Below are 15579 nucleotides of genomic sequence, written 5' to 3'. Positions count from 1 at the left end.
AAAGAAACCGGTGGGGGCAGTCACTGACAGAGCTTTAAGGATAGTGCAATGAGCTCCAAATAAACGAAAGGCTGGCGACAGTAAAGCCATAGAACGATGGTTTTTATGTCTACACGGATGGACACATTTTTTAAATAGAGAAACAACATTATTTGGAGGGGAAAAAAATAAATAAGCAAAAAATTATCTTGAGAGGAATAGAAACAATAATACGCATACACTCTTAAGAAATAAGATTATGTGATCCTACCTGGGAATAGCAGGGTAATTCTTCACCAGAATCTGATTCTTTTTGGTAGGGAAGGAATACTAAAATTGACGTTGGCTAAAAGTAATTTTTCTATGGAAGTTTAAATTTGGAGAATAGTTTTGTTATTCTCTAGTTCAAACTCCTCCTTCCATAGAAAGTGAAACTAAGATGTACACAGGTGAAAGACCTTTCCAAGCACTACATGGTAATTGAGCGACATTGGCGAGAAGAAGCCCGATCTCCTGTTTCCTCAGCCACAGAGGTTTCCGATAAGTACATTGGCTCCACAATGCTGCTGCTGATTTACAATCAGTTACTATGTTTTGATGTGTTCCAAAGTCAAAGTGCCCTAACTTTTGGCTGCTCAGAGGCTTTTAATTTAATACTTTATATAAGCTTTCCTTTTTTGTGAAGGAGTAGGTTGTTTTGATTTGTTTTTTTCAAAGAAGTCTGCATAATACTTCTTTCCAAATTAAAGAAGTATAAAGCAAAGTTAACAAGTTTAGTCCTGGATAAAAAAAACTGAATAAATATTACCTGACTCTTGACTATTTCTTTTATGCAAAATTCACCTCTCCTCAAACAAATTACAAATAAAAACCTTCAGTTAGGCCACTCATGAAGACGATGGAATATGTATCTTACCTCTGTTTTATTTGTCTTGAGGAAAAGCCCTTAAAATCTCATTGCTATCGTCTTCCTTTCTCCTGTAATACAAATAGAAATCATGGTTTTTCTCAAATCCCCATAAGGAGTAATTAGCCAAAGCTGTGTCTATGCATTTCTACTTAAAAATTTTATTTTTCAGCACCATATTTCTTCTCATGGGTATTGTTCATGCCATACAATGAACTTAAGCCTTAGGAGTTTGAATTTTATTTACATTTTTAGTTTTTCTTAAAAAGAATGCTAAATGATGGAAATATATCTCAGACAACAAAAGTCTTTCACTCTTTTCCTTAGAGCCACAATTTATTAACACTCCCGAAAAGTTAAGCCTCTGAGATGTTAATTTCTCTGATTTTCCCGGAGCATTTCTATTAACTTTTTGGGGGTCATTTTTGCAATGTTGTTTGAGAATTACAGTGTTATAAATTTCTCTTCTTTCTCCTAGCTGTATTAACACAACCCACTTTTTTTCCTACTGATTTAATCAGAGATTGCAACACAGTGCAGAGGAGAGCTACTTTTCCTGAGGAGCTGCTCCCCCAACTCCAATCCCTTCTTTCTTTATAACTTTTCCTATTTCTCTTTCAGGATCAAGTGGACACCCTCACAGATTTGGCGGCATATTTTGAAGAAAAAGCCCATCCAGATGCTGGGGACATACGGGCAAGGCAGGAGTCTCTAGTGTCCCGGTTTGAAGCTTTGAAGGAGCCTCTGGCTACCCGGAAAAAGAAACTACTTGACATACTCCGATTGCTCCAGATCTGCAGAGACACTGAGGATGAAGAAGCCTGGATCCAAGAGACAGAACCCTCAGCAGCTTCCACCTATGTTGGTGAGTATAACCCGAGCTGGCTGGGCCTCAAGGCAAGGGCCAAGGTACCTGCAGATAGATGTTGAGTTCTGGGAGGTGGCAAGAAAATAGAAAATCTGTGCTCAGTTTTTCGCCTTCAAACTCATAAACAATGTGTCCTGTGCAGTGTACCTAAGGAGAGCCCAAGTGACTAGCTTTATTCAACTTGCTTTACCTTATATTCTTGTGAAGCTTTTGGGCCTAGCAGATACGTTTGGCATCTTAGATACCAAGTGCTTTTGTCTAGGCTGTTGGTACTCCTCTACTTTTTTCTCTATAATTTTGTCTTTGACTCTTTTTTTAGTTACAAGGAATATTACATGGAGCAAAGGGGTTAAGTAGCAGATAAACTATATGTTGTTTTTTCCTTGGAAGCTATTATGTCACCAGTAGCAGTTGTCAGACAGTTGCATTGGAAGAAAAGAAAAATGCACCCAAATATAGTGGAAATTTAGCACATTGTACTAAGTATAAATCAGAGAGATTGGATAGTGATGACATTGGTGAAGTGAGTCTGGAAGGTTTCTTTGAAGGATCCATCTTGGGGAGAGAGTTTCTAGAGAAACAATTTGAATAGAAAGTGTAGTGGAGAAAATTTTTAAAGAGAATAGTGGTGATACATGATGGGAGATGGGGAAGATGCAGTAGAGAGAAAGTAATGGGAAATATCAGAGGATATAGGGAATTCACAATAGATAGTATTTATTGATTTTGGGCAAAAGTGAGAAATTGTTATTAAGTTATTTTCAACTCTTAAAAGAAAACTTTAAGGCAGATAATAGTATGACCTTATCACGGAAAGATAAATTTAAGGTCTGTAAGAACTTTCTTAAGTCCATAAAAATTAGCAAGTGAAAGATCCTCCTTTTTACACTACAATGAGACAAAAGAAAATAGTTCCACAGAGGAGGGATTTGCACTTAGGAAGCTCCTTCCCAAGGATAATAGTGATTAATTCACTATCATTTAGAGAATAATTAACTGGATTTTCTTAGTGTGAAGAGATACGTGCAAAAAAAACATTGAGTAAGGTTAATTCTCATGGTTTAAGCTTTGGGACACCCACCTCTGATTAGAACTACAAATGGAAGAGCATGTAGGTCCAAGAGTTCTAATAAATGAGACAGGTGGTTCTCATTCCATACACCAGATGATCCCATCACTTGAAATCTCTTTTGTCAATAGGTAAAGACCTGATTGCTTCTAAGAATCTCCTGAACAGGCACCAAGTTATCCTGGCTGATATTAACAGTCATGAGCCACGCATCCGAGTGATAACCGAGAGAGGAAATAAGATGATAGAGGAAGGTATGTATAATTCATACTTGGTTGAGCAGATCATCCCTATTAGAGATCTTTGTAAAGCAGCTTGCAGAGGCTGAGAGTATACAGAAAATTTGAAGATATCCATATTAACTCCTGATATTCCTTTTAAGGCATTTATCACACACACACACACACACACACACACACATAAATAACAGCAATCTATCTCATGAATCAGCCTCTTCTATCTTATGCAAAGCCTAAATTCTTAAAAAGTATATCTGTTATCATAATCACAATTATGCTTCTGTGGAGAAGAATTCAGAATCTAAAACTGAGCCCATGTCCCATTTGGAAGCTTTCATATCTGTTAAAATGCCACCAACGTTCCCAACACCTGTTATGTTTGATGTTGGAGGATAATGTTTCCTTAAATTTCTCACTTTATACAGTGCTAAAGTCTTTCTTCATTTTGGTCTCCCATTTTCAGAAACTTCTACTAATTAAATAATATTCAGAGTTGAACATCATAGAGTAAGTATGATATAAACAATGAAGATTATATCTATAGTGATTGAAGAGTACATTGTAAGCCAGCATTCATACAGTTGAGAAAATTCACGTCTCAGATGAAGATTTCAAACAAGAAAAAATATCTTGACTATAAGCTACTGAAAGTCTTATGGAATTCAGCTCTCCGCTGACACACATAGAGCTATTATGACTCAAACATGATTTAACAGCAACTTTGTGTCTAATGTTACTATAGAGACTTATTCCACCACTTGTCTATCAGTCTGTCATACTGTGATAGCTTGTGTGTTGCTGTGGCAGCTTGTGTGTTGCTGTGGCAGCTTGTGTGTTGCTGTGATGCCTGAAGCCATGCCACACATGATTCAAATACCAGCAGGGTCAACCAAATTTAACAGGTTGCATTGAGGCTTCCAGACTAAGAATAGACTATGAAGAAGAAGTAGGCTGTCCACTTCTGATGGTTTAACCACTGAAACCCTGACAAATAGCAGCAGATCATTTCAGATACTCTGCTAGAGGATGAAGGCTCCCTTTCCCCCACGTTAGGAGACATTCAAAATATGCCTGGGGAAGACTCACCTCCTCAAAATGGAGTCAATATTAATTATGTAGATGAGTAAAGCTTTCAGGCCCTCAATTAGCTAGTAGAGCATGACTCAAAATGGGGAAAACAACCCTGAAACCATCCATTAATCATTGTAACCTAAAATATATAAAGTATGAATCCAGAAAAATTGGAAATTATTTCAATATTTAAATAGAACACATATCCTTGACAGTAGTGATCTATCATGGACTAATGGTAATATCTGAGTTATACAAACCTATGGCTTACTATGCCAGGAATAGCAAATTCAAGAGGAACAATGTCATATTCATCTTCAGAAAGAATATTCAAGTTCTACCTTGAAGTAAAATACTGTTTCTGATAGCATAATATCTTGTATGCCTACAAGGAAGTCCAGTTAATAAAAGTATTATTCAAAGTCATGCACCAAAAGCTAAAACCAGTAATGACAAACTTGAAGAAGTCTACCAACTTCTTCTATATGAAATTGATCAAATATGCAATCAAAGAAGCATTGAAAAGTATTGATAATTGGAGTGCAAAATTGGAACAAAGAAGACGGAGCAGTAGTTGGAACATATGGCTTTGGTGGTAAAAATGTAGCTGGAGAATGCATCATAGAATTTTGCAAGACCAATGATTTTTTTAGTGAAAATTCTTTTTACACAACACAAACTATGACTATATATGTGAGATTCCCCAGATGTACACACAGGGATTTAATCAGCTATATATATGTGGGAAGAGACCACAGAGAAGCTCAATATTATTAGTCAAAAGCAGGGCAGCACTTACTGTGAAATAGATCATCAATTGCTCTTATGCAAATTTATCTTGAAGCAGAAGACAATTTTTAAAAATCCACAAGAGCTTAAATACAATCTTAAGTACAGCTCACTTGAATTTAGAAAAATTCTCAGAAACAAATTTTACCCATTGAATATTAATGGCAGAAGCATTGACAACCTGAGGGATGACATTAGTATTCAATGGGTAAAATTTGAAAAAAGAACACCAGCCATGAAGACAGCAAAATGTCATTAATGAGACAAGAGATAAAGCAAAGACTAAAGTAGATGTCAGAAGACTCTCTGAAGCCTGATCTGGACTTAAAGTAGCTAAGTAACATAGGAAAATTATGATGTAAGAGCCAAACAGACAATTTCAAAGGGCAGCTTCAGAGAACAAATTAAAATATTATAATGAAATATACAAGGACATGGAGTTAGAAAACCAAAAAGAAAAACTCACTTAGCATATATCGAGCTGAAAGGGTTGAAGGAAAAAAATTAAGCCTTGAGCTGAAATAATTGAAGAATTCCATGGGCAAAATATTGACAATTGCAGGAAGCGTCAAAAGAAGATGGAAGGAATATAGTGTCTGAATTGGGTTAGATGGTCAGGCAATAACCTTATTCTCCACAAGTGACTCAAATGGTACCCGTTAAGCATCTAATAACAGAGAGGAGTGTAAATGGTGATTAGGTGGTTATCTTATATTGTGTGTGCTTTTCACAGTTTCTCATGTCTATGTTGGGGAACTTTTCTTTGATTATGTTTGATTGACTTACCTATAGCGCTGCTCTTAAAAAAACATGATCCTAAATGATATGAAAGTAAACCCTTTTATCTGCATTTTATATCGAGACCATTGTGCTAATAAAATTTATTTTTATATGGGAAAAAAGCATTGTTCTACATTTAATCATTTCAAGAGGAAGCATATGATCAAGAACCAATGGTCTTGAAGTAATTCGTCCAAGCCCAAAACAAGACTGGCAATTAACAAGATACCAATTGACATATTTGAACCGGCCGATGAAGCACTGGAATCACTCACTCATCTATGTCAAGAATTTTGGAAGACAGAAACCTGGCCAACAGATTGGAAGATATAAATGTTTGTGCCCATTTGAAAGAAAGATGATCCACCTAAAAGTAGAACTTAGCAAGCAATATCACCTCTGCAGGAGAAGACAGGGATTTCTACTCCTGTAAAGAGTTCAGAGTTGAAAATCCACAGGGGGTCACTGAGTCAGCGTTGACTGGAGGACAGTGAAAATACCTCCAAGTCAAATTTTGCTGCCAATCATTCAATAGTATATTGACAAGGAGCTGCCAAAAAGTTAAGCTGGGTTCAGAAGAGAACATGATACAAGGGGCATCATTGGACAAATGGACCTTGGCTAAAAGCACAGTATACCAGAGAGATGTTTGCTCGTATTTTACTGACTGTGCAAAAGCATTAGATTGTATGAATCATAAAAAACTATGGGTAACCTTGAGAAGTTTAGAAAATTTGGAATACTTGATTTTAGTCATGCAGAACCTGTACATAGACCCAGAGAAGTAGTATGAACAGAAAAAAAAGAGATCACTGCATGGTTTAAAATCAGGAAAAGTGTGTGTCAGGGCTGTGTCCTCTCTTCATACTTATTCAAACTGTGTGCTAAGAAAATAATGCAAGAAGATGGTTCATTTGGAGAAGAATATCCTATCAGATTGGAGGAAGGCTTATTACCGCCTTTGATATGACATGACCTTGCTTGATGAAAGCAAGGACTTGAAGCATTTCCAGTGAGGATCAAGGCCTGCAGTCTTCAGGATAGATTGAAACTCGTTGTAAAGAAAACTAAACTCTGCACAGCCAGACCCATAGGGAACATCATGATAAACAGTGAAAAGATTGAAGTTGTTCAGGAATTAGTTTTACATGGATTACAGTCAATGTTCATGGAAACAGTGGTCAAGCAGTCAGATGATAATTGCATTGGCCAAATCTGTTGCTCAAAGTCTCTTAAATTATGGAAGAGCAAGGTGGTCACTCTTAAGAGTAATGTGTGCCTGACACAAGACATGATATTTTCAGTCACCTCATATGCACGTGAAAGTTGGAAAGTGAATAAGGAAGACTGAAGAAGAATCACGGCATTTAGATGATGGTGTTGTTGAAGTCTATTTAAAGTACTATGTATCAGATAAGGATAAACAAATCTTTCTTAAAGAAGTACAGCGGAGATGCTCCTTAGAAGTGAGGCTGGCAAGACTTCATCTCATGCAGTTTGGATATGTTACCAAGAGAGATCATTTCCTTAACAAGGACATCATGCTTGGTGAAGTAGAGGGTCAGTGGAAAAGAAGAAGTCGGTTTTTTTTAAGAAGAAGTCTTTTAACAAGATAGATTGACATAGTGTCTTCAACAACAATGGGTTCAAACACAACAATGTGAGGATTGCCCAAGACATAACAGTGTTGCCTTCTGTTGTACACACGGAGTCACTATGCGTCAGAATCAACGTAATGGCACCTAATGACAACCACAATAGCAACCACCTAGAGAAGGTTTGTTTTCTTTAACTCTCCAAATATAATTGTAGTTTTTCTCCTTTGATCAATGTTGTTTTATGTAATTTGAAGCTATGTTATTGGGTGCATATACTTATGTCTTCATGATAAATTAAAATCTTTAGCATTATTTTTAAAAAAAACCCTCTTTATCCATAGCCTTGTTGCTTATTCTGAAATCTTCTTACTGAAAAAAAATTAATATTGTAACTTCAACTTTCTTTTGAATAGCACTCACATAGTATATATGTTTCAGTTCTTCTGTGTGTGTATGTGTATATATATATTTACACATGCATACATATGTAGTTTATTTCCAATGGACATCATAGAGTTGGATTTTCTTTAATTAATTAGCTCTTGAGACACCGTCATTATAACACGTGGCTGCAATCTGAAAGTCTGGCAGTTTAAACTCCCACCGCTCTGGGGGAAAAGATGTGTCAATCTGCTTCTGTAGAGATTTATGGCCTTGAAAAACTTATGCATTTCTATTCTTTCCAACAGCATCACGATGAATCACAATTAATTCGATAATATAGGATTTGACTGTTTGTGTTGCTTTTATTTCACACTTCCTAGTAATTTTACCTTTTATTTATGGCATTTACACCATTTGCATTTAATGTTATGGTTGACATTAAATCTAGTATATTATTATCTACTCGTTCACTGTTGATCAGGTATTTCTTTCTTTTGTGAAATTTGGATATGGGGTTTTTGATGTTTTCATTTGGGATTGTGAGTCCATTTTATATCCAGCTTACTTTACTATATTACCTATTGCTTTGTTATCGCTGTGTGTAATGTGTGCTTGCAAGAGCAGTGATTGACAGTGATTCTTCAGTTGTGGTCTGGGAACATTTGGAGGTCCCTCAGATACTTTTAAGAGGGAGCACAAATGAAAGTATTTTATAACAACCATAAGATATTATTTGCTTTTCTCACTTTCATTTTCTTCATAAAGGTGCAGCAACATTTAACAGAGCCTACATGAATAGGATAATGCCATTTTTTCTGATGGTTAATAGAATATATACTTGTGCATTTGCAGCTTGAAAGGATTCTATTTTAATTTGTGATATGATAATTATCAGTTAATTTTTAAAATGACTAAAGGACTAAAAGCAAAATATCTGAGAGCATCTATCCTGCTTGATTGGAGATCAGTTTTGTCTGGTTGGGAGTCACCTTTAGCAACTGATGCTCATTCGTCCTGCTCTGACAACACAGGCAAGAGTGCGGTGGATATTAATAAGGGTCACACTCACCTTTTCCATTAACTGCTCCACAGGACACTTTGCTGCAGATGATGTGGCCTCACGAGTGAAGAATTTGAATGAGAATATGGAGTCTCTACAGGCGCGAGCTGCTAGGCGACAGAATGATCTTGAGGCCAATGTCCAGTTCCAGCAATATCTGACTGACTTGCATGAGGCAGAAGCCTGGATTAGGGAGAAGGAGCCTATTGTAAAAAATACCAACTATGGGGCTGATGAAGAATCAGCTGGGGTAAGTGAGGGGTAGGGATGGGCGGATGGGCACTGTCTCATGACATTCCTTTCATGAGAATTCCATGAGTCATCAAATGGTACCAAATTACCAATGCAGGGTTTATTTGGATTATGAGATCCTTATGGATTCTACTGTATTATTTGTAATTTCTAGAATAATTACCTCTGTTGTTTTCTGATGGTATCTCCTCAGATTTGACAATGATTTCAATCAAATATTCTAAATCCCAAGAGATTCACAGACTTTTCAGAGATCATATAAATCCAAAAAGGTCTGACCAGAAGTACATAACTCTATTGGCTCCATGCGAAATTTCTCTCACAGATACAATGAGCTTGAACCAACTCAGATAGTGGGTGAAACTTTAAAGTGTATCCTTAGGCTTTTACAAACTAAGAGAGTTTGGAGGTATATGCACATCAATTAATTTCTCTGAATAAAGGCGATACATTGAAAAAGAACTCAAGTAGATTCAAAGGTATCCTTGCTCTTTGTGACAATTTCTGTTTTATTCATTGGAAATAAAGGAAAGCTAGCATAGTATTTTATAAACCTTCAGCACTAGAAATAGCTGCAATTGGCATTTTAAAATGCATGTTAATGTTTCCTTCTATGACTTTATGCTGTCATCCCAATCATGTTTCAGCAATGATGTAGATTGATTTAAAAATCATACAGTTTTTAGTTCTGTTTGGTGGTAACCAAACCAAATTCACTGCCACCAAGTCAACACTGACTCATAGTGAGCACCATAGGTTTCTGAGACTGTTACTGCTGTATGGGAGTAGAAAGCCCAGTCTTTTTCCTGTGGAGCTGCTAGTGGTTTAGAACTGCCCATCATGTGGATCATCACCCAACGTATAACTGAAATCCCTATCCATTTATGATATCTTATGTTCTTGATGGAGTTCTGTGGGTGGATGGGCTAGGCATTGGATTGCTTATCACAAAGTCCGAACTTCAAATCTACCAGCCACTTCCTGTGCGATAGATGAGGTCCTCTGCACTCCCAAACCCTACATAAGATTGTTATGAGACAGAATCGAATCCAGTGGCTCTCCACCTTCCTAATGCCGTGGCCCTTTCAGACAGTTCCTCATGGTGTGCTGACCCCAACCATAAAATTATTTTCATTGTGACTTCAGAACTGTAATTTTGCTACTGTTATGAATCGTACTGTTATGAATCTGATATGCAGAATGCATTTTCATTGTTACACTTTGAACATAATTTAAGCATAGTGATGAATCACAAAAACAATATAATTATATATTGGGAAATATTTATTTCTAATGACAAATCAATGAAATGTTGTCTTGAAGCATGGTGTAGCATGGGTAACAGTCTCACGTCGCGTCCTCATATGTGGGCGTATCTGAATGTGGGCAGACCCGCCTGGATAGAGGAGTGGTGTCTTGGTTTCTAAGATCATCCAAAATATGTGTTTTCCAGTGGTCTTAGGCAACCCATACGAAAGGGTCATTCGACCCCCAAAGGGGCCCCAACCCACAGGTTGAGAACCGCTGATCTAATCATTGGCAGTGGGTTTGGATGGATTTTTTTTTCTTGATACTTTCAATGTTAGATCGAAATAGAAATTTATATTGGATGAAATGTGGCTCTTGCTCAAAATTTAGACAAAAGCCGTGGTGTTTGGTGTTCCTTTTGTATTTCCTCTGATGAGCTTCCCACCACAAATCAGGTTCTTCTAAAGAAGCATGAAGCCTTCCTAGTGGATCTCAATGCATTTGGAAGCAGCATGCAAGCTCTGCGGAATCAGGCAGAAACCTGCCAGGTAAGGAGGATGATCCACCAGAAGGAAAAGGGATTCTTTTTTATCATCAGCTCCTACATCCTACCACTCAGAAAATGATTATGATGAAAACACTACAATCCATGACCTTTGTAGGCAGCACTTTAGCATAACCTTTGCAACTCCTAATGAAGAAGGGATGGGCCATGACTTTGGAAGAGGGTATCCATTTTGCTTATCCTCTCAGAATTTTTTGCTAAAAGCAAAATGAGAAAAGACTCTTCCTTGGTGATCCTGTTGATTAATAAAAAATGCAGTATCTTTTTAACGATGCAGTTGAATTTGTCATTGAATTAAATGTGGTGGTTTTTCATGAGCTCTGGATCACCCATGTCTTAATAGAGTCCTCAGTTCCTTGACATAATGACTTAAAGCCATCACATGGGAAGCATTGTCCATGGAGATCCAATTATGAGAGATATGGAGACATTTCACTTGAATATACAACATTCTGAAACTTCAGTGTGTATAATCCTTTTGGAATTTCTTAGACAATTACATCACCCCTCCTACTTTAAGAACTAGTATCTTAAACAGTTAACATCGTGCCAGCAAACTCTATTTTCCTTTGTTCACCCTGTATTCACATTTCTCATCCAGCTTCTCTCCTGAGAAATGCAAGGTGGGGTCGTGTCTCTGAAGAACACACTTCACAATATCTATATTCTAGAGTCATGTAAAGAGGCTTCATTCAGAGGCTATGTCTTCTGTCTGGCCCAGGGACTGAATGCTGGATGGCTATAGAGAGCAGAGGCAAAGAGATGATTCCAAGAAGTGATTGACGTGCTTGCTACATTTTTGTTCAGCAACAACAGGCTGTGCCAGTGGAGGGAGCTGGTCGAGAAGAGAGGGTTGTGGCTTTATATGACTTCCAGGCTCGCAGTCCCCGAGAAGTCACCATGAAGAAAGGTGATGTCCTAACTCTGCTGAGCTCCATTAACAAGGTGATTGCCCTTTCTAAATATCTTTCCATCAAAACTGTGCTTTTCCAGAACTATCTCTTTGTATTATGTGTAAAATTTATTATTAATTGCAATATAATACATATACTGTATCTTTCCATAGTTTAATCACAGCAAGTGGAATGTATAATTGGTACCACAACTAGTTTCCAGACATTCTTTTTCTACATGGACTCCTTGAAATTGTCTCCGCTGTACCCACCCACCCCCACCACTGCAAAGCCCTCTTGCTACTTGCTCACCTTATAGGGTCTTCAGTCCTGGGTTTCAAATACCAAAAAAATAGGAAATATATAATAGCTTCAAGAAGGTGACTTCCAGTGACATAACACCTCTGAGCTACACCCTATTTGAACAATCAGAAAAACAAACCAAAATAAAGAAAATGTTGGAAACCAGACCAGGCACAGCCTGCATCCTAGAGGCACCTACTGGTTGGTGACTACTTTCCTCATTGTTAGATGGGGAGAGTTCTCCGGAGGCTTATACCCTATGGAGGTCCACAAATGGATCTTGGGCTAATACTGTCATCCACAGCCTTCTGCAAACCAGATTTTCTCACACCTCAGACTCTGATACTGATCCTTCCTTTGACTTCAAATTATGTAGTTTGCGGTCCTTCAGTGAATGCTGATGGTGTGCTTCTTCCATGTGGACTTAGTTGACAACGCCCTTCTAGGGCTGCTTGTTTGGAGACAAGTCGATAAGGGCCCAGACACGATTTTATCAGATAACTGGACAGCATTTTAAATTCCTCACCACACCTCTCACTAGCACTCGTATCTTCTGTGCTTCCTGCCTGAAGGTGAGTCTTGAGCAGGGCCGTGACGTGAGAGCCCCCTGGCCTTCAACTGGAGCTAGGATTCAGTGGGGGTGGAACATCCATTTCTGGATTTATGCCTTTTTAAAAAATAATTGTATTGGCAACTCTCACAACATCCCATACACCAATTGCATCAAGCATATTTGTACATATGTTGCCATCATCACTTCCTAAACATTTATTTCAATGATATCAGCTCCTCTTTTTTCCTCTCCTCCCCAACACCCACCCTCGTGGTGATCCCTTGATAAATTATAAGTCATTATTGTTTTCATATATTCCACACCCACTGTCTGCCTTCACCCACATTTCTGTTGTTCGTACCCCGGGTGGGAGGTGTTATGTGTCCTTCATTGTGATTGCTTCCCCCTTCCTCCCCATTCCCCCCCCCCCCCACTATGCTCCTGGTATTACTACTCCCATTTCTGTTCCTGAGGGGTTTATCTGCCCCGGATTTCATGTGTCATGAGCTCTTATCTGTACCAGTGTACATACTCCAGTCTTATGCTTTTTTCTTTTAATTTGTTATTGTTTGGGAGTTAATAATATGCCATATCATTCCATAGTTCAGTCACCTCAAACAGAATTGTACAATTGCTTCCATAGTCATTCATACTTTTTCTTCCTGGGTACCTTTTCCTTCCTGGGTACCATCTCCACTTTTGACCAGGAAATACTTTACTATAACTTTCTTAAATAACCATTACTTATTAAGTAGCATCTTTCTTCCAGATATTGTGTAAAATTCTGTGGATATATATCCCAATATTTATAGTAGTTCTGAGGTAAGATTATAAATTAATGGAGTTTCAGAGAGCTTAAGAAATTTTCCCGAGATACATTAAAAGCAAGAGCAGCAATTACGTAGTGTGGTAAAGGACTAAGCTACTTTCTGCTTATTGTTTTGCCCTTTCCTATTCTGTCCCAGTTTGCTTAATGATTATGCAAAACGAACTGAGGTTAGGGGAAACTTGATAAAATAATTTTAGTTTAAGTCTTATTAATCTGATTTTCTTTAGCCTTAGTGAGTACAGTGACACACTAATAACTAGAGTTATTAGCATGTTTTTAATAAGAGCTCAGATATTTTTGCATATATTCAAATATCTAATGAATTTCCAAAAGTGCTTGGAGAGAAAGTTTTGGTATCATTACTGTAAGAATATGTCAATTTCTTGAAAAGCTGTTCCGTTCTCAAATAAACTGTGTTCCAATCTCCACCTCTTTGCCAAGGCCCACTTCATATTATCCTCTGAGAACAATAACTCCACAATGTTAATACAGCAACAATCCCCCACCCCCAAATATCTGCTGGAATCAAGATAATAAGTGAAAGCCTTCAGGAAGTACATTTTAAGGCAAGCCTCAATGTCAACAACTCAAAGAGGGGGGTAGAGGAAAGAAATGGAAAAGATAAATTTTGTTTAGTAATATGCCATACACAGCTGCTTCATTCATAAGAATCTAGGTTAAGTTTTAGCTTCTGTGTGTGTGTGTGTGAGAGAGAAATTGAGAGAGAGAGAGAGAGAGAGAGAGAGAGAGAGAGAGAGAGAGAGAGAGAGAGAGAGAGAGAGAGAGAGAGATTCCTTGGCAGACAAACTGCCCCATCATTAGAGAACTATCTTTGGGATTGGTCAAACTAAGGATCTAGCATCGAATGTCTCACTCTCAGATTTCAGAGATTTACCTCTGCGTCTCTTACACTCCATATCCTGTTAATGATATATGGAACACATATGTCACTCATAAACAATGGTTTCCTTCTCTTGGCCATCACACCATGTCTGTGCTTATTTTTCTAATTTTGGCATTTTTAAGAACTAAGAAAGGTGTGGGGATTTGTCCTCCATTCAGGACTGGTGGAAGGTAGAAGCTGATGACCATCAGGGCTTCGTCCCAGCTGTCTATGTCAGGAAACTGGCCTATGATGAGTTCCCAATGCTTCCACGGCGGAAGATAGAAGAGCCAGGCAGCATTTCTCAGCGACAAGAGCACATTGAGAACCAGTAAGTTCTGAAGGCGGGATAACTAGACAGTGAGTGGTTGGCCAAATATTTCCTTTTTGTGTCACAGACAGGCTTTTCATAGTTTTTCTTCTATTAGAAGATTAAAGATGTCGTTGAAAATGTGCAGATTTTAGAAGCTAAAGTTAAATTTAGAGTGCTTCAAATACTTTCATATGATGAAAGGGAATCTCAGAACCATTAAGTCAATTGGATGAGGTCAGAAACTTATTAGAACTGTGTATTCTGGCACTCTGCCCAGGATGGATTCTTTTAATATTATCAAAGGTCCTCACTTCCATATACATGCTATGTATGATACCAAGGTGTATCTTATTCAGTTGCCAGTTAGTGTGTGAAAATTTTTCCCCCTAAAAGGTAGAAGGGATACTGCTACTTAGTCTATTGGGACATTGCCATTTTAAAATATGACGCTGCGTTTTGTCTCTCTGTTCTAATGTTCCCCCGCATATTTATTATCTCCTACTATGTACATTCTCCTTTCTCTCGATTTTCTTTCTTTCTTTACTCCTTTCCCATGGCTCTACATCTTTGTGCTTTCTCCATATTTTCTCCCACCGTGCTTATTTCCTTGACTTCACCGCCCAGGTACCTCTCACTCCTGGATCTGGCAGAAGAGCGCCGGCGGCGTCTGTTGCAACGCTATAATGAGTTTTTGCTGGCTTACGAGGCAGGAGACATGCTGGACTGGATAAGAGACAAGAAGACAGAAAACACGGGTGTGGAACTAGAGGATGTCTGGGAGTTGCAGAAAAAATTTGATGAGTTCCAAACGGTGAGAAAGAAAGACGGTTTCCATGAAACACCGTTTAGAGTAGTTTTATTTTTCCATATTGCCTTCTCTTCATTGATTTCATATTTGCTGAATATCCTACCCCAAATTACTGAGACCTCCACAGCTCAAATATTCGTCTCAGTGTTATTAGTATTAATACATAAAGAGGAGCCAGAAGAGATTAG

General features: G+C 37.9%; 1 protein-coding gene across 2 annotated transcripts in view; it reads left to right on the top strand.

Annotated features, from left to right (window-relative positions):
• The window catches only part of SPTA1 (spectrin alpha, erythrocytic 1), an 87174-nt gene that overhangs the window by 19660 nt on the left and 51935 nt on the right, over positions 1-15579 (top strand). For both annotated transcript variants that reach the window (XM_075540415.1, XM_075540414.1), the window contains exons 17-23: positions 1508-1751; positions 2955-3077; positions 8777-8994; positions 10700-10792; positions 11617-11754; positions 14450-14601; positions 15208-15394. In XM_075540415.1, coding sequence (XP_075396530.1) covers positions 1508-1751; positions 2955-3077; positions 8777-8994; positions 10700-10792; positions 11617-11754; positions 14450-14601; positions 15208-15394 — 1155 coding nt within the window. The remainder of the gene's footprint in view (positions 1-1507; positions 1752-2954; positions 3078-8776; positions 8995-10699; positions 10793-11616; positions 11755-14449; positions 14602-15207; positions 15395-15579) is intronic.

The sequence above is a fragment of the Tenrec ecaudatus genome, chromosome 1 (genome assembly GCF_050624435.1).
Source record: "Tenrec ecaudatus isolate mTenEca1 chromosome 1, mTenEca1.hap1, whole genome shotgun sequence".
Lineage (NCBI taxonomy): Eukaryota > Metazoa > Chordata > Mammalia > Afrosoricida > Tenrecidae > Tenrec > Tenrec ecaudatus.
The sequence above is the reverse complement of the archived record's forward strand: the minus strand, read 5'-3'. Positions and strand labels throughout refer to the sequence as shown.